Genomic DNA, 22836 nt, shown 5'->3' with positions numbered 1-22836 from the left:
AATCTAATTTCCTTTATTAGTATATCACAGGTAGGATTTTATACAAGGGATGAAACAAGCGGATAACATGGTTTATTACTTTTTTTTTGTATTCAAGGTATCTCGAATGAATGTTACAAGCAATAATTATAATCAAAGTTAATGAATGAAAAGCGATGAAACTAAAATCAAATATTACACCTCTTTCGGTATTGGTCACATTATCTCATCTTCGAATGATTGATTTTTTTCGCAGTTACCGTCTTTCTCTTTTCCATTCTTTCTTTTTTTTTTTATGATTTGTACTTCTCTTGGCGCAATCTCTTGGCTCTCTGGCTTCTAAGGAACCAGTCAATTGCTTTCCAACGTCGACAGATTTGCGAGGTTTATTATACTTTATCGTATAATAAGAGAGATATTCAGGAACGATGCCACTTGATTCACAGATCTTGAAAAGGAGAATTGCCCGCGGGAGATCACGTTTATTAAACTTGTGTTAATATCGCGTGTCTAATCAGTCTAATAAATGCTGGCAGACTTCCAAACTATGAAAAATATTGTTTATGCAACGTGAATTAAATGGTAAGGTTCTCTTAATAAGAAGGAAAATGAAGCTGAGGAAGAATCGGTCATAAACGTCGATCTCCCATTCGTTGACAAATGTACGCGAATTAAATGTACCACGTAAAGCAACAACAGAAACGCGTAAATCAGGCCGCATCGTTACGATAACGACGGCTTACGATTGTTCGCCATCGTTATATATTCCGCTTAATAAAATCTTGTTGATTAAGACAACGAAACGCTAGTTGTAATAACTTTTCTAATTAACGATTATTTGGTAATATACAAAGTAGTAGAAAAGAGGGAAAAGCAAGTCCATCTCCCATCTTGTAAATTTTTCATCGTAAATACAAAAACGTAACGCGTAGTATCTAAAGTATGTATGTGTTCCAGGACGTCTCGAGTGCGTTCAGATTGCGCGGAAGAGTCTTTCGGATCGGACATAATTAGCGCAAGTCAGATTTAACGCTGATAATTTTCGAGCTTCCCCCAGAATAATAAAGCGAGAAACGATACTTAATCTTTGCTTAAAAAAGAAAGAAAGAAAGAAAGAGTTAAAGTACATCTCATTTGTCTGGAAAACGTGTTCATCTATTTGGCAAAACGTGTTTTCGCGCTTTTCTCCGTTGACCCCTGGTCGTGTCGAAAATTGCACGCGTGACCTGTACCAACGTGGAAAAAGAGTTTCACGTGAAAAGACCGAGGTACCGGGAACGCGTTCCTGAAAAAATCCCGAGGCGCGAAATGACGAAATGGTGACGCGAGCCTCTTGTCCGCGCGATCGTCACCGTCGCGTCGTGGAACTCACACTTTAATTGTACCGCTGTACCTGTAATATTCCTTTCTTTTTTTTTTTTGTTTAATGTAATATATCGTTATAATGTTCGTGTAACAATAAAGCAATATGCAAATGGTATTGAAGACTTCTCGTTCGGAGGTGGCTGCTTATGTTAGCGCGTTCCGTGCATCCATCTGCGCGTTCGCGCAGAGAAATTCCATTAGCTCTAAGACACTTCGCTCTTTTACGTATTTCTATCTAACGCATTTTCTCATTCTCTCCCACTCTTTCTCTCTCTCTCTCTCTCGCTGTCTCTCGCGTCCACTCTCTCGCTTTTGCCCGACTAAAGTAATCTCGCTATCATTCATTATTAATGCGTCGCAACGGAGCATCACTCTGTGATTCATTACGTTTCTCTCAAAGTTCATATAACTGATCCAGAACTAGACGGCTTTTATTTATGATCAATAAAAAATAAAAGATAAACATAATTATAGCCTCAATATCTTTCATTGAAATAAAAGAATTGATGTAATTTTATTTTAATAATTTTTTAAATAAAAATACCAAATATAATAATTGTTATATCTATTATTGCGGCACATTTTCGCAGTAAGCGATTCAGACAGACGTACGAGATTCCTTGATGGTCTGCAAAAGTAACAAAATCATGTTTCCGCTCTCTGATCTCGCAAACGTGATTTTGAATTAAAGTAGCCGGCACATTTTCGTATAATGACCGTCTTCGGTCGACTTTTTCTTCCGAAATATTCATGCGTGGCAAAGTACCAATCGATAGAAATAGATAAGAGCCGAATATATCGCTACGCATACGTTTGTCTCGAAAGGAGTCCTACAATACAGGGTGCCGCCGAAACATTGGGTTATCCTTTTAATCACAGTTTTCTTCGGCCAATTTTTTGGGTCCATTTTTGTTTAGACAAAATATCGGGAGTGCTCATAATTTTCATACACTTTCCCATAATTTTCTAATCTCTAATGATAAAACGTTTACATTAAATTAAACTAACAGCAGAATACGTTTCTGCCACTTGTTTGCCTTCCGAAGCTCATTTCGTGAAAAGCGAGATTTTATTTTCAATCGCTAATAAGTCTTTCACGCTCGAATTTTCTTTGAGAAAGTATCGATTCCAAGGAATGCCCTGGGTCATAGGACGCCCTGTATAATATTGGCGATTTCCTCCGAGTTCCAAGTTCTCGGTTCGAGCTCTCGAACGCCTTAAGTCACCTTAGCACGAAACCTCCGCTTTTTCCAGCCGCATCCGATATCTCTCTTCTATTTCTCGTACGATAGTAATCATAATTCTTAATGCTATCCGCCGACCCGAACGAATTATACGGATCGTCCCCCGTCATCGGCACAAATATTAACGAGTACTTCCGGGATTCGTTCGAGTCGCCGCGATGCAGTTGGCGCTCTTATTATTTTACGGAGCTTAATCGACGAAAATCTTTCTCGCACTCTCACTCGCAAAAATCGACGCATACTCTTCTTTCGCATTTCATCCGTCTCTCTCACTTTTCTTTCCTTCCTGGCACTCTAAATGACTACCTAGTTTTCCTATCGCTTCTCCGATCGTTTCTAGTGTCGTGACACGCCGCACTTTTTAAATATCCCCGTTTACTTTTCTTCACGTAGCATACGTGGTTAATAGTAATCAATGATCGACACACAAGACTGTTTACTCCTTGGGGAAATCATGTTTTTGATTCTTAAAGACAAGCATAAGGGGGAAGAAGCAGAAATATATTAATAAGATAATTAGAAACTTAACTGTTTAAAGTCTCGATTAATTACTTTACGTTACTCTCTAATTTCTCTCTTCTCATACATAGAATTTTTTTTAATAAAATTTATATGCGCAATTATATTAAACGCGTTTCTGACGAATTATTAAATCTTTCACAGCGATATTAAGTGCTGATAAACGAGCGAGTATTGCGAATTTCTTGCTTGAAGAAATTCGCAGATAACTTTCTTGCACGTTTACGCTCTTGCACCAAATATACTTATCAAGAGGATCGTAATATTTCTTCTCGCTCATCGGCTATAAATAAATAACACGAATAAAATGAGCTATCCTCACGCGAAAACATCATATGTATTTTGTTGAATCTCGTTCCCTTTTCTTCCCGGCTTCCTTGGAAAGAAATTTTAAACTGTTTCTCCCTCGGTTATGATTCCCATATTTCGACTTTCGACAGGGGCGATTAACAATCGTGTTCGTAGTGCAATAAATTATACGATTTGTGCGATCTCTCACGTTTCAGTATCTAGGATACGGACGCGATACGCCTCTTGGCAATGTTTCGATTGCGCTACGTTTCATCTTACACTACTCATTAATTGATACTTGCACAGCGATTTATTCGCAAATAATATTAATCATAATCGTAAGAATAATCATAATTATATATAATTAAATCATAGAAATACATCACAGAATTATATCTTTTTTTCCCTTCCATTTTATATTACCGATTCATACACAGGCTCTTCTCTTAGAATAAATGTGTCAGTCGGCCTAACTCGTTAATTAACACGCGCCGTTAATCTTGCGTCGTCTCGGATCTGTTCCGAGTTTTTTTTTGTTTTTTTTTCCCCTATCGGAACGTTCGATCAATACAATCCTACGGCCAATTTACAGACTGCGTCGTGTCTCCGGCCAACGTCAAGGAACGACTCGTTTTCTCTCTCGCGGCAAACTTGGTGACACACTGAAAAAAAAAGTAATATATTCAATAAGATATGTAGTTGCGAACTGCCAACTACAGATATACTCAATACAATAATATATGCTATTGCAGTATTAACATTGTACTTGCATTAATAGTAAATATTATTGCATTGAGTATTTTATGTAGTTGGCAGCTCGCAATTACATATGTTATTGGCTATATTACTTTTTTTTCTGTGCAGAGATTTGGATTTTACAGCCCAAGGAGATTTTGCGCGGAAAGATTATACATCCCGTTCTTTCTTACAGACATCCAAATATTCATGCCAGTGGCGAATTCAAAGCTCCACAAAATGTGCAATAATTAAAGATTGGAGAGACGAAAGCAAGTGCCGAACAATTATTCTTAAATAATTTTGGACATTAGGTTAAATTTTTGTACGCGACATATATTTTTTTCAAATGTTAATTTCATTCTTTTTCTTGATATTTTTTAATTAGTTTTTATTTCAAATCTTTAATTAAAAACTTTATGATTGCTTTTTTAATTTCTTTCTCGTGTTGTTATCGAAATTTACAGCTATTTATCATTAATAAGTTTACATTTTCAAGAAAGGAATAATTATGAAAGAGGATTTATAAAACGATTTAAGGATGACAAATGAGTCCACTTGTATCAATAAATCCACCACCAAATCATACAAAACAATCGGTCACGCATTCATCTTCCACTTCCCTCATTCGTTCTCTCAGATCGACTTAGTCCTGGTCAATTATAACTATTTTATTACGAACGAGTACACTCGAAACTCAATGGCAGTCTGTTCTTGTGGTGTGGGCGGCGTTTACGACATGCGGACGACATTCTCTTCGTCAAGCAAAATCGTGTTTGCCGAGAATGCGAACGCACGCGGCAAACGCAGCTTGAACTTGAGGAACTTTTGCATTCTTTTTTCTCAATCGCGTTTAGTTTCCACTTAAAAAAAAAATTATTATTAATTAATTGCGCTCACCGGTACCCTCGTCGGTGTCACGGCTCTCTTGTCTCAGTCTCGAGAAATTATTCTCCTGTTTCAGTTCGTAAAAAGAAGAGATACTCGATACTATATCGAGGATGCTCGTATTGCATCGGACTATCGGTCTACACGTAGAAAAAAGCGCGTATTCTAAGAGAATGATGCCACCTCTTTTTTCTCTCTCTCTCTCTCTCTCTCTCTCTCTCACTTTGCTTAGAAAAGCTGAATTGCTTTGTGATCATTGTCAGAGATGAAACGATGACTTTATCCATTAGATAGATATGTGACTATAGAAAACTTGTTCAATTAAAGGATTCAGTGCAGTAATTGTCCAATTGCCTAAAATCCGCTTTCTTAGGAACCATCTTTTTTCTTGTGTTCCAACGTTTCATTTAATTCATTATCAATTTTAACTTATCTAATTCTTTAGCTTGAAGTCACCTATCAAATGCTTTTACATCCTCTCTATTTTCTTCGAGAAATTTGAATGCAGTGAAAATGAAGTCAGATTGATAATAGATTTAAAATTCAAAAAGATAAACTATTCTTAGATTAGACTATTCTTAAAAAATTTGTAGTAAAGTTTTTAAAAACATTTAAAAAGCCAGATCATTACTGCACTGAAATCCTTACACCTTGGAATTCTCCAACTTGCATAGACAATAGTAAATTTCGAGTGATAAACGTGAAAAGGTTTTCGACTCGGTTCGTTCGTCAGTTAGATTTATCCGACTGCGTTGTTTCAGCATCGTTTATAAAAAAGTTATTCCTCTTATAATTCATAGTACATTCGATTTGAATTCGTAAAAAAAAAATTCCACAAGTTATCCGGCCCAATTTTTATTGATTCATTTTTCATGATCGCAACGACGATTCGAGCCTAATTAGTCGAGTTATCTCTCGTATTGCGTAAACCGTAAAATACCGGGTAAATTTCTCGACTGAAATCTTAATGACGAAAAGACGATCGAACACTTTTCATATTTCAAATTGACTATTATTAGTGTAAAAAGATGGTCTCTAAAGGAGCCATGTGTTTTTTTCGGTAAGTCTCTCTTTTCTCTTCGTACTCAACTGGACGGTCCATGGAAATTGTAAAACTGAAGTAATACATCGCGTGTTTGTGATAGCGACATCAATATTTATAAATTCCAATTTTTTACTCGATAATAATTTTATTCTATTCGTTTACCCTATGCTTTACATATATATTTTTTAAATTGTTATGAAACTCGATTTCTTAATTAGACTAGTTAATTAATAATTGAAATAGACAAATTGTAAATCCTTTATCCACTTCTCGTTATCACATACAACGCGATGCATTGCTGTCATATTAATCCTCTGTATCGGTCTTGCTCTATGAAGCTCTCTAACAGGATTTTTTATTTGGTCGACGTTATGCTTCTCTTATTCTTAGTCAAGTTATAATATTTTTAATGCCGTTACAAAATTAAGAGCGTATCGGTGAATTTCTCGAGCTTCTCGAGTAAAGCGTCTTGTTCATATTCGTTAGTTGGTACTTTTTCTCGACATTTTTCAAATAATATCAGTTATTGAAAATGTTATTACGTATTTCAGGCAATTTCATTAATGGATACTTGCAGTGCTAATCAAGATTTACGATTATTTGTGAGACGTGCAAGTCGCAAAAACTCTGAACTTCAAAAGAGAAATAACTTGAAATTTTATTAATTTATTTCTAACCTTTGACAATTAGTTACATACTTCTTTTAGTAAATTTTTATTATTACTTCGTGATTAAATTCGCTTTTCTTTGAAACGACGTTAAGTACGCATTTTTATCATAATCAACATTAAATATTTAACGCAATTGCAGAAATTTAAGAAGTACGTAAATAAATGTTGCAAAAGATAGAAGTGTTTTAAGGTGAAAATCATCTCGAGTGATTATTTCTGACGTCATTTTTTTCGGCATTTAAAAAATGAACCTTCAGCCGGCTTCAAGACTCTCGCGAGAATGTTTATGATCTTTGTTTAATATCTGTCATGATACTAACTTTCTCTCGTCCTCCCAATTCAAGTTAACGAGAGTTACGCCGAAAAATACGATATACTAATGAATTCTTCAGTCGCAGCTCTCTTTTCGCAATTCTTGTGATATTGACGACCTATATATTGCACGTCTTTGGTTCATCACGCGCCGCGTGAGCCTGGATCATTCTTCAATCAACGGATACGGAGTTTCGATATGATTTCAAAGTCCAGTCAAGTGTTTCGTGTAAGAAAAAAAGAAAAAGAAATGTATTTCAAGAACTTGAAAAAAAAAAAAGGAAACATCTTTTCGGCGCACTACAAATTACATCTATGCATTCGTGCATCATTCTTCTTCTTTCTTATCTTTCGCTCGCAAATTCAAGAACACGCGCCCTACGACACGCACACTACTCAGTTCTGTTCCTGAAAAACGACTTTTGGAATCTGTCGTTATCTACTCATTATAACGTTCCGCTATTTTATACGCACAGTCTACATATCCATTTAGCATTCTCTCGTGTCCTCGCATTCTCTATTCCTCTTTCTCCCTCATTCTCACTTTCCCTCGTCCTTTCTACCAGACCTATCTACCTATTTACTTCTCTGTTGTACATTCTTCCGCCAGTACTCTAACGCTTTTAGGGTTTTACGCTATATACATTTTTCCTGGCGGGCTCGTGGCGAAAGAGAGCGGGATGTTGGCCCGATTAAAAAAATAATTACTCGATTTCGCGGAACGTCTTCGTCGCCGAATTTCGAATGCGCCGCGCTCCAGAAAGCAAACAGGTGTGACATCGATATCAAATGATTTTTTCCTTTTCATTTTTTGGACGCAAATATCTGAAGACCATGTAAAAGACTATTCTAACATTGTAGACGTCCAAAAATCGTTCCAGTTTATCCGACGTTTGAAAAATGTATCTCCCAAATTCATTTTTATATCGCCCGAGTTACTTCTACTTCGGCGACAGGAGCCGGCGTGTTTTCTTTGTCCTCCCGTGAATAAAATTTGGCCTGTTTTACGACAAACGCAACCTATAGTCTTCCGGAGGCGGTCGATTGAGTAATCTCGGCGCCACTCTCAGTCGCCATTTGCCACGACGTGTACAAATCGGGATTAATCTTAAACAGTATAAAGTCCTTCCCGTCGCTCTCGTGATTCGCACAGCCATGCTCTCGCTCCCACGATCTCCGAAGATCGGCTGTCACTTTTCTTCATCCTTCTCGCATGCATCCACGCACTCTACCACTCTCAATACCCTTACGTTACTCTAACAGCGACTTTCTTTAGCAGTTAAACCGTATCTTGCGAACTTATTCTTTTTTGCCTTTCAACGAAGCTGTAGAGAAGTTACAGGAGCCATTGGGTTATATACATATATATACATATACATATATATGTACATGTATATATATTTACATATTTGTTTTTACACTTTATATGCATTTAACGATAAAAAAGATCGCTTCGATCAAATATCCATGTCATCGCGGCGAACAATGACAGTTTTTTCCTTACGAAACGTGTGATCTTCGAACGGCCGTTTAATCCATTACTAGTTACAATCCTGTGGAACTTCTTTCTTATGTTGTCTCTTTCATGGATGAAATGTCGTTCGAAGATCAACCTTTCGAATTTTCACCCTTAAAACTCGCGTGAACGTATCGACGACATTTGACATCTTTCAATAACGATTTCTATAATTATTTGGGTATCGCGACGCACGTGTCGTAATTGGCTTTAAAAGTAATAATTCTCGGCAAGTTTCTCCGAAGAAAGGCATGAATAAAAATTGACATTTTGCATTTAAAAGTTTCATCTCCAATTTCAATACATATTCTTTTAAAATAAAACAATAAAGCATATGTTTTGGAATAACACTAGTTTATAGCCAAAAATTATTTTAAATCAGACAAGGCTTAGTTTTTAAATACATTTTTGGATATTGATGCAATTCGTCAAATTTAATTTTACGTCTGGTTCCTAGATTTTTTCTTACAATATTTAAAATTTTTTACATGTTAATCCTCAATTATTTTGAAAATCAGACATATTGGTAAAAATTAGCTAGTACTGTTTGTAGTATCCAAAAATCTATGTAATTATCTTGTTTAGTTTAAAATAATTTCAATTTTTTTATAAATCAGCAAATTAACCTACTATTTTTACTCCTGAAACACCAATTACAAAATAGAATTATTGTGTTGAATTCGTTGAAATCGAACAAATTCAATCAAAACGTAATATCTCCAAATAAGACAATAAATATCATTGTATAAAAGAAAAAAAATTATGTAGTGTTGTAAACGCTTTACTTTTAAATCTGCTACTGATAGACAAGATATCATTCATACTGATATCATCCGCGAGCGCATCAAAATCCCAGCGTAGTATGAATGCCCAAATAAAGCGGGCTTATTGCTCGCTTGTAATTAAATCTCGTTGCATAATAAGCTATAAGTAATCGAGCATATCACGACCGTTCAATGGGTACAAGCCTACTTTCGACGGGCGTGTTAAATCAGTGAACGATTAACAGAAAAAATATATAAAGTAAAACGCGTTTAAATCTGACGGAATATAGATAGTTGCAAAATAATTGTATCACAGATAACGTGAATAGTCCAACAACATTAAATGCGAATTTTGCTGTAAACGCAAAAAATTGTATATTAATATCTAATATCTAATATAAACTTTAGGTATAGTTGTAATATAATCATTATCATTATTAATAGACTTACATTATTTTTCGAGAACACTCTAATTAAAATACGTAACATATAACATAAAATATAATATAACATAAATACATAACATATTAATCTTATACGATCTTTTTAATGACTAATGTACTCAGTTAAATTAAAAGAAAAAGTTTTAGCAATATCAAATATGAAACTTTCTGTTCACACACACACGCCACCATTGATGCAATCGCAAAGAATGATATCAGTATGCATAAAAAATACGTAAAAATATTTTTTATACAGTAAATACAGTAAATTCGGTAAAGTTTGAAAATTTGTCCAATTTAATCAAGCAATTTGGTCAAGAGAATGAAAAATTTTAGTCTAAAATTTAATTTGAGCATGTAATTATTGCTGTGACATTGCCGTAACATCAATCTTGCCCACGTCGACACGTGCAGAGCGACGCGTTCGAATTTCCATTTTCAATTCGATCCTCTCCCGCATTCTGTTAACTCATTAAGAGCTAATCACAGCATGCTGGTGCCGAGGGTGATTACGCAGAATCAAATAGAAACGCGCCGAAACGAAACGAGTTAAGGGGAAACGAAAGAATCCGGTATCAATTGCGAAACTCGAGGATCTCGCCAAGAGATTCCTCAAAAATGTGCAGCACGACGCACACGTGGTAACACGCGTACGTGTGCAACACTCGTATACTTGATACGTACGTATATAATAGTTCCGTACGTGTAAATATATATATTTTTTATATGTATATATACTTTTCGTGTGTGTGTGTGTGTGTGTGTGTGTATTATGTACGTGTGTAAGTGTATGTGTGTGTATCATGGAAGCGCCGAAGATACTCGCACGAGATTTTAGAAACTATTAAGACGCAGACGTATGTGGGAAAATGAGACGTACATCATATATCAGACTCGCGTAGAAAAAGATTCTCTCTTTGCTGTCATCATCCTTCAAATGTCGTGTCCATTTTCGTATTTTCGAAAATCTTCCTGGCGATTTTTTCTCCCTCGATTGACTTGACAACATGTCGAGCCTAATAGTAAAGATAGCATGCTTGCTCGGTACTTCTGTCGATTCGAGGTATCATGGTATCTAGCGCGAGAAGATACGATCATCGACTTGGCGAAAAATCTGAAGATATAAATATCGTGGTTTTCACATATCGATGGAGTAAGAGAATCGTAGAGAAAATACGAAAGATGGAGACGAGAATAAATTTCTCTGTTCATTTTAGGCCCTCGTGCGTCCTCGCGTGAACGTCGATATCGAGCTTTGTACATTACCTTCGAAATCCGCGACCTACGGAAACGTCGGGATCACACTTTCATCGCGAATGTCGAAAGCCTAAGATAGAATCGTATCTCCTATAAGGGGCCTCTCGTACGTTTCGAAAATGATTGTTCCATTAAACGCGTGTCCCCTTAGTTTTCTCCCCCCAAAATTAATATAGTCCTTACATCTCTGGGTACTAAAAAAAAAATAATCAAATAGTGAGAATGTGTTAATGGTACGTAAAAAAATATCTAAATATGCAAAATGAGAGATGCCACTAATTAAAAGTAACAGCGAAACGTACGAAAGGCGAGGTTTATCTTATTTCTAGCATCGTGGTACGTCAGCTAGGTGATCATATGTTATGCGATATCCGCTAAAAGGTATTATATACACGCAAGTATAGTTACGGAGTAGCGTTTCACATTTATCATACAGATAAACAATATTAACCTGGATGTATTTCAAATTGTGTACTCGGCTAAACAATTCCTATATTTATCCTAACCGCTAGAAGGTTAACTAAAGATCTTAACTGTAATCCTTGTCTTACTGCCGCATCTTACTTTGCATACTAACTTACATACTTAAAGAATACTTAAAATTAATTTCTCGTAGGCATATATATATATATATATATATGTGTGTGTGTATATATGTATACACACACACACACACACACACACATATATATATATGCATTAAACTCTTAAACTTATGTTCGGGTTCGTACACCAATCAACGTCATCGTAGAAAAGAAAGTAGTAGTGTAGTATAGTAGTAGTAATAGTAGTAGTAGTAATAGTAATAGTATCAGTAATAATAGTAAATTACGAGCGAAAGGATTCGTACTAATGTAATCGATTAAAAATTGGTCTATGGGCCTACACTCGACGAGCGATAACGCTTCTACAATCATTCGGTGAAACAGTAGTACTCGCACAAAAAGAAGTAACACAAAAAAATACAATGCACATAATATGTAGACGCGTGTAAACAAAAGTAAAAGAAAAACAAAACGTTTGCAGCCCTTTTTCTTTCCGCCGATCGATCGATTGTTCGACCGTCTCCGAAACCAATCGCTCGTCTCCTCGAAAAGGCACGAGAAATTGTAAATTCCAAAGCCTCTTAGTCTCGTATCCGCAAGCTATAAGAAATCCGTATGTCGGGTAGAAAAAACTCGTACAATGTGTTATATACGTTGTATGTTAAGAGTGAAGTTGCGAAGAGAAAATCGCAAGACGTCGCCCCGTCCCGCTTCCCCTTCGGCCCTTACGATTATTAGCGTTGATCAACGCTGATTGATCCAATAGAGAGATCGGTTCTGGGTCTGCGACGCAAAGGGAATGACGGCCGGAAGAAGCCTCCCTGCTTCGTTAAACAGGAATAGCGACTTCAGGACTGCTATTCCGTAACCACTTACCGACAACTATCGATGTCGTTAAGTGTCTTTGCGCACGTATTTTGATATATGAAAAAATATGCGCAACGACACTTAACAACATCGATAGTTGTCGGTAAGTGGTTACGGAATAGCACCCCAGGTCGTCATCTTTCGCATTGACGAGTTACGTTAGGAGAAGACGAGCGATCGTGGACTTACTGCTTTTCGGTCTACTGAATGTACCGACCGGCGTCATCGCTTTTACATTATGCACATTACATCTACTACGAAGGAACAAAACGTCTGGGTACTCTCTGGGGATATTTGGCACAGATTAAACGGAATTTTCAACCCGCAACACGAGAACACAGAAGAAAGGAATCATACGCGCGCGGATTAGAGCTTGACCGATCGCGAATTTTACTTCGCCGTTCCACCACGCTTTTCTAACATATGTCAAATACTAAACGTTGCATGCGAATGTGTATTTTGATTAATACCTTGTTGTTGTTCGATTAGTTCCATTTTCTTCTAGTCACTTCGCGTTTATCCAGTGGTAACCCGGTAATAAGTATCGAAAGAACATATATACGCGTCGTTATATCTTAATATTTTTTCTCGCGTCGTCATCTCGTATTTTCTTCATTTCCGTAACAATGTAAAAAAAGAACGTAAATATGTATATATATTTTATACTCTTTACAAATAATATATATGTATGTAATATTGTATATATGTATATCATACAGCGTACGCAGCCTTACACGCTAGAAATATTATCGTGGTAGTTACTCGCTTAAGTCTAAAAATGTTCTATCTATTAAAACGAAAGGAGAAACGTCCGTTTCGAGTTTCACGATTTTCTCGCGAGGGAAAAAGACATTCCTCCGGAGAGGGGAAGGAGAAAGGGGTCAGAGGATCTCTTCGAAATTCAAAGTGATCTCGTGGCGATCGTCGGAAATGATCAGGAGGAATCATAGTTAGTATTTACACGAGATAAAGCACGATAACGTCGTTTTGTTTTGACAGGTCGGCAATGAGGATCCTTTCGTCAAGTTTCGGACTTGGCTCTGCCTTCACCTACATAAACTACATCCGCGATTTAAAATCACTTTGTCCTTTCTATCTAAAAATCGTTCGATCGCATGCATCCTTCTTAGCGGCCTCTTCGAGGCGAAGGCGAACGAAGTGCGTAGTAGGAACATACATAAAATCTATCCCTTTATGCATCTTGCAAGATATCTCCCGAGTTCTTTAACGCGAAGGAGAATGCACGTGATATCCGATCACGATGATTACTACTAGTGCTCCCATTTTTGCAAAACGCTACTTGCTCTCTTGGATCTACTGAAAGGAATTCCTCATTTTCGAATAATATACAACGACGGTGTCGCGCGGTGGAGGCGAATACATTGTCGTTCTGAATGCATCATTCAGTGTACGGGACGCGACGTGTTGCTGGATCACGAATGCTTCACCACGATCACGCCGGGCCGTTGCTGGGTCTGCTGTTGCGTGTGAAATTGGAGAAAATCGGCATGCAGTATCCGTTGTTTTGTGGATGCTACCGTGGCAGACGTTGTCGAGGATGAGGAGGAAGAGGAAGCGGATGTAGTGGACGCAGACTTCGTAGACGTCGAGTTCGCCGTCGCCTGTTGTTGTTGCTGCTGTTTGTTGGTCAATGCTAATGGTACATCCTGTGCAGGTTCATCACTGAATAAATGGTCGCCCTCCAAGTGACGTATCGCTTCGACGATCGTTTCCAGATTTTGTCGGGATGTATTTGCGATGTACAGCCTTGCCTGAGGTGTACCATCCTCCAAGGAGTTCGATGGGGAAGGCAACCTACGCAGTCAAAGAATTTTGTTTCGTTATTACAAAACAGGCTCTTAGATCTTGTAGTATTCCAGACAAGAAATCGAACCTATACTACTTTTATCCGGGCAAAATGATTCTGTATAATATGTATGTACGATATAATGACTATTATATTCGAAGGGAAGGTAAATTACGTCACATTTATATCTATTTTTCTTATCTATGTCTTAAACAACGATTGAGATTGAATAATCATATTTAAGATAAAATAATAGTGTCACACATACCTCTCAACTTCGACTTTAGGCTCAGCCTTCATCGCGGCCTCTAGGACACTGGGTAGCCGTTGAGGTTCAGTGACTGGTGAAAAAGATCTGCTGGGACTCGCGGTGATGTACTGAGGCGAGCCAGTCTTAAAATCTGCGGAGGACGAAGTAGCGTACGTGACACGACTCGACGACGAAAATGAGTCGGCAGTAGTTGGTTCCTCTATCGTCGTGAACACTTGATTCTGAGCGAAAGTAACGATCTTGGGTGTACTCGCGCGTGATTCCTCCTCCTTGATATCCTCCGTCACGATATCGGCCGGTTGTGGCGACAAGGGCGGCGAGCTCGGGTCTGGGCTGGACGTCTCCACGGTTTGAGTGGAACCTACCGGTGGCAAAGACATGACCGACACCACCTGAAGCGAGGCCACCGCGTCCTCCGTTTCTTGCGCCATCACGTTGTCCGTGTGCTCGATCACCTAGGACAGTAGTGATTCTCGTTAATTTTTTTTTATATTATCGTACTTGCGAAACCTGTCTCTTCTCGCGATCTGTCCGTTCGTGGCAAAGGTCCGATCGATTGTTTTGTACGCTACGGTACGCGCCGTCAGGTAAAAGGGAGGAAAAGAGAGAAAAAAGAAATCAATTCAATCGAAATAATAAAACGATATACAGCGATGCAGTGGCCTGTTATCAGACACGGCTATCTACGCGAGCAATTAAAACAATGTTTTCAATATCTTTCGACCGGGAAGCGTTTAAATCCTCGAGGATCGAACGAGTTTACGGTTGAATTATTTTCTATATCGTGCAGATAGCGATCTCGGCAATCGAAACGCTTGAATATGTTTTCAGGCTATGATATTTCAGTTAAAGTCTCTCTGCACTTTTTATAACTACGAATTTATATATGCACGGAAGAATGATTTTGTTGAAATATCTAAAAATCTAACTAGACATCTGAATATAACTTTGTTGTACTATCAAAATAATTGCTAAAATGTTAAAACTTTGTTCGGTCCGGTACATCATGCTTCAGCTTTCTACATAATTATTTTGATGCTTCAGAATTATTTTTTAATTTGTATCTAGCCAAATTTTTTAGACACTTCAGCAAAAGCTCTTTCAATGTGGAGTTTTATATTGCCGATCTATAACTCATTCTTCTTCATGTTCTTACGCGATACTGCCCATCTTTACCTTCACTATATGAAAGATTAATGAAAGCAAGAGAGAAGCGTTACCTCGTGGGGCTGATAAGCGATTAGCTGATTGTCTCGGAATCTCTCTGGATACAACTGGCTCTGAATTGCTCTCATCTGTTTCTCTAAATGCAGTCTTGCGTGACGCTCCCTTTCTAACTGTCGCTTGAGCTCCACCACATCGCTGTTCACAACGGAATGTCCCTCTGTGGTCACTGTGATTACCGACAACGGCTCAGGGGACATGCTGCCCAAGCCCTCATCGCCGCTCTCGCTGACATGCATTGGTAGACTAACGACAACACCTGAAAAAGCAGAAAAAATCAAAATGAGAGAAAAATTGAAACATAATGTCTGCCACTAAAAAAAGTGAAACAATTGATTAGCGCTAAGCTTAAATAGCTAACAATAAGATCAAAATGAATCAAATTTAAAAAAATTTCTTTTCTTACTTTTATTTACAACTGTTTTCATTTGCATTCAGTTACATTTAGAGACATTTACATGAAGCCACGCGTTAAAAGCTGTTTACAACAATTTTCACGGTTAAAACGACTTGACGTTTTTATGAAACTAATTTATGAGAAAGGCTCATAAAATCGGTTTACAGGCGAATAACCGCAATGAACTCTCGGAACGTATTTTAGATTTCCGGTGCATATGCTAGCGTAGCAACGAGTATAACCCGCTCACGCGATATAAATGAATGCGGGACCGTGAGCGAAATTAAATCTAGTCACTGTTTACGATATAGAGCAAATATAGAAACCATTACACTTCGCGTGGATCAAAGGCCAGTCCATTTGTTTCGATGTTATATTACAGCGAAGTGAATGTAACGTTTCTGTATGTCACTTCATTTATTCACTACATTGTTTGACATCGTAGAACGTTACGATGGATTATAACGCGGTAACGGTGCAGTAAATTGCGCATCGTTCTTGCAAACATTTTCAATCAACCGAACATTTATTAATTAATGTAATTCCCAACAGTAATTGTGATTATCGACTATTGTTATCAACGAGATCGCAATTGCAACGCCATTAGTTTCCATTTTTTTCCGCAGCCAAACACGGATTTAAAAGAGATATGCTGTTAAATTGTTTATCATGTTTTCAACTTGTTATATGATTTTACGTATATGGTTGTATATGATTTTATATGGTTTCAGTCGTAAGGACGATATATTTAAATATTAATTCCTCGTTACCAAATATCGTTCACCAAATAATTCCATCATTAATTAATGATTCATTAATTTATATAGATATAAAAAATTTTTTATATCTATATAAATAAAAATGTAAATGTTTGTTCCTCATCTAAGATTTCCGTAAGTTTTTCACCGATTGCTTTGAAATTTTGACACAACGTTGCATTCGTAACCGAGAGTGTTCTTATGGGGTCTAATTTTGGAAATACCGTGTGTTTCAAAAATGATGGCCATAATTTAAGTGTAAAAAATAGTTTTTCATTATTATTATTGAAATTTTGACACATTGAGACGGGAAGAGACCGGGAGAGACGGGGAGAGACCGGGAGAGACGAGTAGAGACGGGAAGAGACGGGGAGAGACCGGGAGAGACGGGGAGAGACGGGGAGAGACTGAGAGAGACGGGAAGAGACCGGGAGAGACGGAGAGAAACGGGGAGAGACCGGGAGAGATGGGGAGAGACCGGGAGAGACGGAGAGAGACCGGGAGAAACGAGTAGAGACGGGGAGAGACCAGGAGAGACGGGGAGAGACGGGGAGAGACCGGAGAGACGGGGAGAGACCGGGAGAGACGGGGAGAGACGGGGAAAGACCGGGAGAGACGGGGAGAGACGGGAGAGACCGGGAGAGGCGAAGAATGTTTCTATTGTGTTTAAATTAAGGTAAAAATATATAAGAAAAATTGAGATGGCTTTTATTTTATTGAAAAAAAGAAACTTATTTAAAACAGTCTTTTGAATGAATTTCTAAATCCATGGCAGCTTTTAAAAAAAAAGTTAGAAGTACGTGAATAAATGAATATTAGATTTATTAAAGATAGATAAATGCTTATTCAAAAATAAAATAAAAAGAACAACAGTAAAGCAAGGCTCTTGAAAGTTAAACAACGAAAGCAAAGAAAATTTGAAAAAAAAAAAAACGTAGCATAAGAATAGAGAGCCACAGCAACGCGTGGCAGGGCATAGCTAATTTATATATAAAAACTTCGGTTTAATTGACTACTAGACTAAGCAAATTTTTAAAAAATATTACAATTTATACAAATAATGGAAGTAAAGTTTCTTTTTTTTATATCTCTACACCTCTACATATATTCATTTTTTGTCATTTTTACTACAATTTAAACTATAAAGAATACATATTCACGAAATCTATTTAAATAAATTGCCATGTCTTTCGAATTAGCTTTACCCCCCTCGCCCTCGTTATTTTATAGGACAAATTATTATTGTAAATGTCGGAATTAATATTTGAAGGCAATCGGGAGGGTTAACCGCGATTGATCGATAAAAGTGGTTCGTCGGCATTAAATCCGCTTCGTCGCACAGCCGACGACGAACTTTCTGAATATCGCCGTGCGCTATCGAACGGAGGAAACTAATTTACGATAGAACCGGAAATTGAAATTGTCTCGGCCGAAGTTCGCGACAGATACTTTCCGACGGGCACACCGCCGCGACGGCGACGTCGTCGAAATGCCACCGGCGTCGAAACAGGAGAGCACCCTTAATTCGGCCCTTGTATTTAGCTCTCGAAGTAATAAAGACTTTCGAGGACGATCCTGACGTTGCCAATCCGTTTTCTGGACTCTTTATAATTTTCGAAAGTTTAACCTTATTTAACCGATATTATCTTCTCAATGTCTAACGATGCAAATGCAATACATCACAAAATACATTTGATAATTATTCATATTGAAACAAAAGGTTTCGATATTCCTTGGAAAGCCTAACTTAAATGTTGAGATTTCTTCCCACTTATTTCATTTTCCGATAGGGAAAATAAAATATTACGGATCCTCCAAGAGATCCTTCTTCACGTAGATTAACAATTGAATTGAGTTTCACAAATCAAATTGAATTTCATGGAAATTTTTCACTTATATATAAGCGGTACCATCACCTCGTTATTACATTAAGCTTCCCTCCCTGAAATATCCTATACATCCCTTCGGCGTGATACCAAGTCGCGAAGAATGTAATTACTTTCGCGAAAATGACGAACGACTCTCTCAAAATGCGTCCACATTGACCACGTTGTCGACACGAGATTAAAAAATTCCTGCTTGCAAATTTGCCCCGCGATATATGGCCACCGGTGTATTGATTCGGTGATTACGTATAAATGAATAAAAAAAAAGGGATTGCCGGGTTTTGCATATATATTGTGGCAACGCGCGCTCGAATTTACTGCAAAAACGAAAATCTATAAAGTTGTATTTATGCGAAAATACGACGTTATTTACTTACTTTCGGGCGAAAGTTTCGGAAATGCAACAATTCAATTTCGCGATTGAGAAATAACTTATAGAAACTTCGACGTGGCGCCATATAAAAGCGAGAAAACTGTGAAATAAGCGGATTGCAATGTATATCCGCGCAACTTTTCGCGCTTTGCACCGATTGTTTCCGCTTTTTGCTTTTACGATCCCAAATCCACATGGGACGCTGCAATTGCGGTCGCACGAGCGATAAATAATTCAAGTCCATTTGAAAAATCTCGTTATGCGACGGACGATAAACGTTAATTCCATTACTCTTTATATATACAAATGTTTGCGCGCAAGCAAAGGACCGTGATGATATTTTATTGATGAATGTTTACGTCATCGCTACATTTTCATAGTATACTTCAACGAGATTTTTATGAAGAGTCTGTCTGAAATCATTTAACTTATAAAAATGGAAAAAAATATAAATAATGTTATAATTTGAAGTGATGAAAATAACACGTATATAGACTAATAATTTAAAATAACGAATTAAAGGTGAGGGTTGTCTATTATAACTGGAAAAAAATTATACTTTTCCGCAAAAATATACATACAAAATATTCTTCTTTTCTATAAAACAGATTTAAAAATTGATGAAGAATTACCTTGGGTATCGGGTTTGCGTTTCTTGATAGGTACATCGCCACCCTCGTGTTGATTTACCAATCGTTTTAATTGGCAATTTTGTGACAGCAATTGTGTTTTCTCTTGCTCTAATTGGTATATGTATTCGGCAGTCTGTTGGAGTATCGCAGCCTGTAACACAAATAAAAATGAATTATTTCTTGCCTCGTCATAATACCGATTGTTGCGATCTCTTGCGATCAGGATACAGTAAAAATAATCGGAAATTTATTTTTACAGTTTGGAGCGAAATCACGAAATACACTGATAACAACGGAGCGTTGAAACTAAATAAAAATCGCTGAGAATATTCGAGACAAAAATTGAGCCTCCGCGATAAATCCAGAGAAACCGCACAGGTGCCCTCTACGTACCACACGCAACCTGCACCGGTGGACCATCGACAGAGGGAAGAGGAGAAGAATAGAGGCTTCCTGTTTACTGTGCCACGAGCTTAAAGGGTTTTACGTGGTCAGGGTGAAAAAGGAAGGGATCACCACACCGTATGGGCCGATAACATCCGGCGAAGGCTATCGCGTGTCGTGCGTACTACGTCGTAGTAAAACGGGAATGACTTCGAGGAACAGACCGGCAAAAACAAAAGGGCCGATTGATACCAACTGCGCGGGGTAACGGGGCCGGGTGTACGGTTCGCACCTGCCGACAGGTGGTTAACGAACAGATGCTTCGCGTACGCTGCGATCGTAAATGCACGAATGATGTCCGCCGCTGCCTCGTCCTTTCTCCGAGCAGCCGGTCCTTCGCGTCACGTTCTTACATTGAAGAAAAAAAAAAAAGGAAATGAAAAGAAAAGAAAAACGACCGTGCTCGATTATCCCCCTCGGAGACGCTGTTTTTCGGCGTTAATTGAACACCAGCCTCGAGCAACCGAGCAATTGATACGCGCAACAAACTTTTGCGCAAATTTTCTCTCCTGTACTTCTATCTATATAACTTCATATAACTCGTACAAAAACATGTTTTTTAAAAAAATAAAAGAATAACTTTAGATATGACATACTTTTAACCTCTTAATTAAATTTGTTTGATATGATTGTGTGCTGCTTGTTTTATTTTATTTCTATGTTATAAAATAAAACGAAGAAGACACAATTATATCAAACAATTTAATTAAGAAGTTAAAAGAATGTCATATCTAGTTATTTTTTATTTTTTCAAAAGACATTTTTTTAAGTCTATTTGTCAATTTTTAATTGATAGTAATTAATAATAATAATAATAATAACTTTATTGCTGCACATGCCAGAAAGAGAGAAAAGTTGATACAAAACATAGGACAGTAGAAGCACGCACGTAAAAGGAAAGACATCAACTAAAAGTTGCAATTAAACCATTCCCGAGAAGAAATAAGAGAAAAAAAGTAAAAATAAAAATAAAGTTAATTAAGGAGTAGCGTAGTGCGGAGAGAACATTACAAAACCATGAGAATAGAATAAAGGCTTGGTAGTGAAGTTATTGTGTAAAAGAAAGATCGCAGAATAAAAGTCACTACAATAAAGTCAATTACATCATAAAGATAAGTTATTATGATAAAATAGTTAGTTAAGTCCTTATAATAATAGTAATAAAACGGAAAAAAGAAAGCGCATACGGAAAAAAGGGCTATCTTTATTATTTATTATTGTCACAGTGACGCAACACACTGGTCGTAGTTGAAGGAAAGGAACGTGGAACGTGGTGAAAATTCTCAGAATGAAAAATTCCGATCGTCCGGGATCAAACCAAGTTGCGATCAATATATCTACTGTTTTCGTGTCAAGTCACTCACCACTCCACTAATTAGAAATGATAAATAATTATATCTTGTATCTTACGCACGATAAAAATATGAAAAGGATTGTATAAATATACGATGATGAATTATCTATGTATTCCGACATTTTTATGAAATAATAATTATAATGAAAACATGTAATAACTATGATTCATAATTATTTGAACCAATTTATCCTACAAGAAAAAAGATAAGGCATTGCATATCCAGACAGATCTTTACATTTTTAATTAAAGTTTCTTCTTTTTATCTACTTAAATATGCAAGTAGTCAGAAACGATGGAAACGGATATGCAAATGTAGACGGAGCGAATAATAGTTATTAAATGAAACATCACAAATAAGTTAATTTCAGGTCGCGCTCATTTCCACAAATATACATAAACCGTGAATTAATAACATCAGATAGTATATGTAATGCGAAAAAATTTCACTGTAAATTATGTTGAAATATAACGTTATCGAAATTATTATTTACTTGAAGGCAACGGTCTAATAGTAAATTTAAAAATAATATTTTATCTTGAGCAATTATAGCTAGACACTTAACTTACGCCTGAATTTTTTCACATATAATCGCTTCATAAGTTTGTATGTCTCTTAAAATAATCCAAGGATTCTTTTTTTTTTTTGTTTGTAATTGCGAGCATAATTTCGAACCACTCTTGAGAACTAAGAAATGTACGAGTTGGTTTAAGTATACCTACACACCTGATTCCTGTTTATGTAGCATTTAAAAATGGCCTCGCTTAATATCATTTATGTAGAAAGGTACAGCGACCGGATGGTAGAAAAAAAGATCCCCGCCGGGAATGGAACTTTTGAAACGCAAGAAAGTGTGATAGAAGACATGATGATTGTGAAGTTAGATTAAAGATCGGAATTACGAAATCGCGTCTGTGATTAACTGTCGTAATATCAATTTAAAAACAACTTTGTATAATGAAGATATGCGCAATGTGATAAAAAGATAATCGACAGAGGTTCATTCACACTCGCGATATTGTTAATTGCTTAACGCAATTTTCTCGAGGCGAGCCGCGGAAGGTCGAGAACGTCACGGCCACAACTTTTGCTTTCTCGTGAGGATCTCGGAATAAAAAGAGCCTCATGGAGCAGGTTGGCGTCGATTACCAGGCCGGAAGACCGTAGCTCTCGCACGCAGCTTCTATAGTCGGCTCGGCCCGAGCTCCGGTACACGTGCCGAATTCTTGTTAGCCGAATCGCTCTGCA

General features: G+C 37.2%; 1 protein-coding gene across 4 annotated transcripts in view; it reads right to left on the bottom strand.

Annotated features, from left to right (window-relative positions):
• The window catches only part of LOC105829406 (helix-loop-helix protein 11), a 143078-nt gene continuing 120242 nt past the window's right edge, over positions 1-22836 (bottom strand). For all 4 annotated transcript variants that reach the window (XM_028193792.2, XM_028193793.2, XM_036293044.1 and 1 more), the window contains 4 exons: positions 19790-19940; positions 15740-16002; positions 14517-14974; positions 1-14256 (listed from right to left, as the gene is read on the bottom strand). In XM_028193792.2, the coding sequence (XP_028049593.1) occupies positions 13875-14256; positions 14517-14974; positions 15740-16002; positions 19790-19940 (1254 nt within the window). In that variant the 3' untranslated portion in view covers positions 1-13874. The remainder of the gene's footprint in view (positions 14257-14516; positions 14975-15739; positions 16003-19789; positions 19941-22836) is intronic.

This window comes from Monomorium pharaonis, chromosome 10 (genome assembly GCF_013373865.1).
Source record: "Monomorium pharaonis isolate MP-MQ-018 chromosome 10, ASM1337386v2, whole genome shotgun sequence".
NCBI classification, from domain to species: domain Eukaryota; kingdom Metazoa; phylum Arthropoda; class Insecta; order Hymenoptera; family Formicidae; genus Monomorium; species Monomorium pharaonis.
Note: the sequence above shows the minus strand (reverse complement) of the source record. Positions and strands in the feature narration are given on the sequence as shown.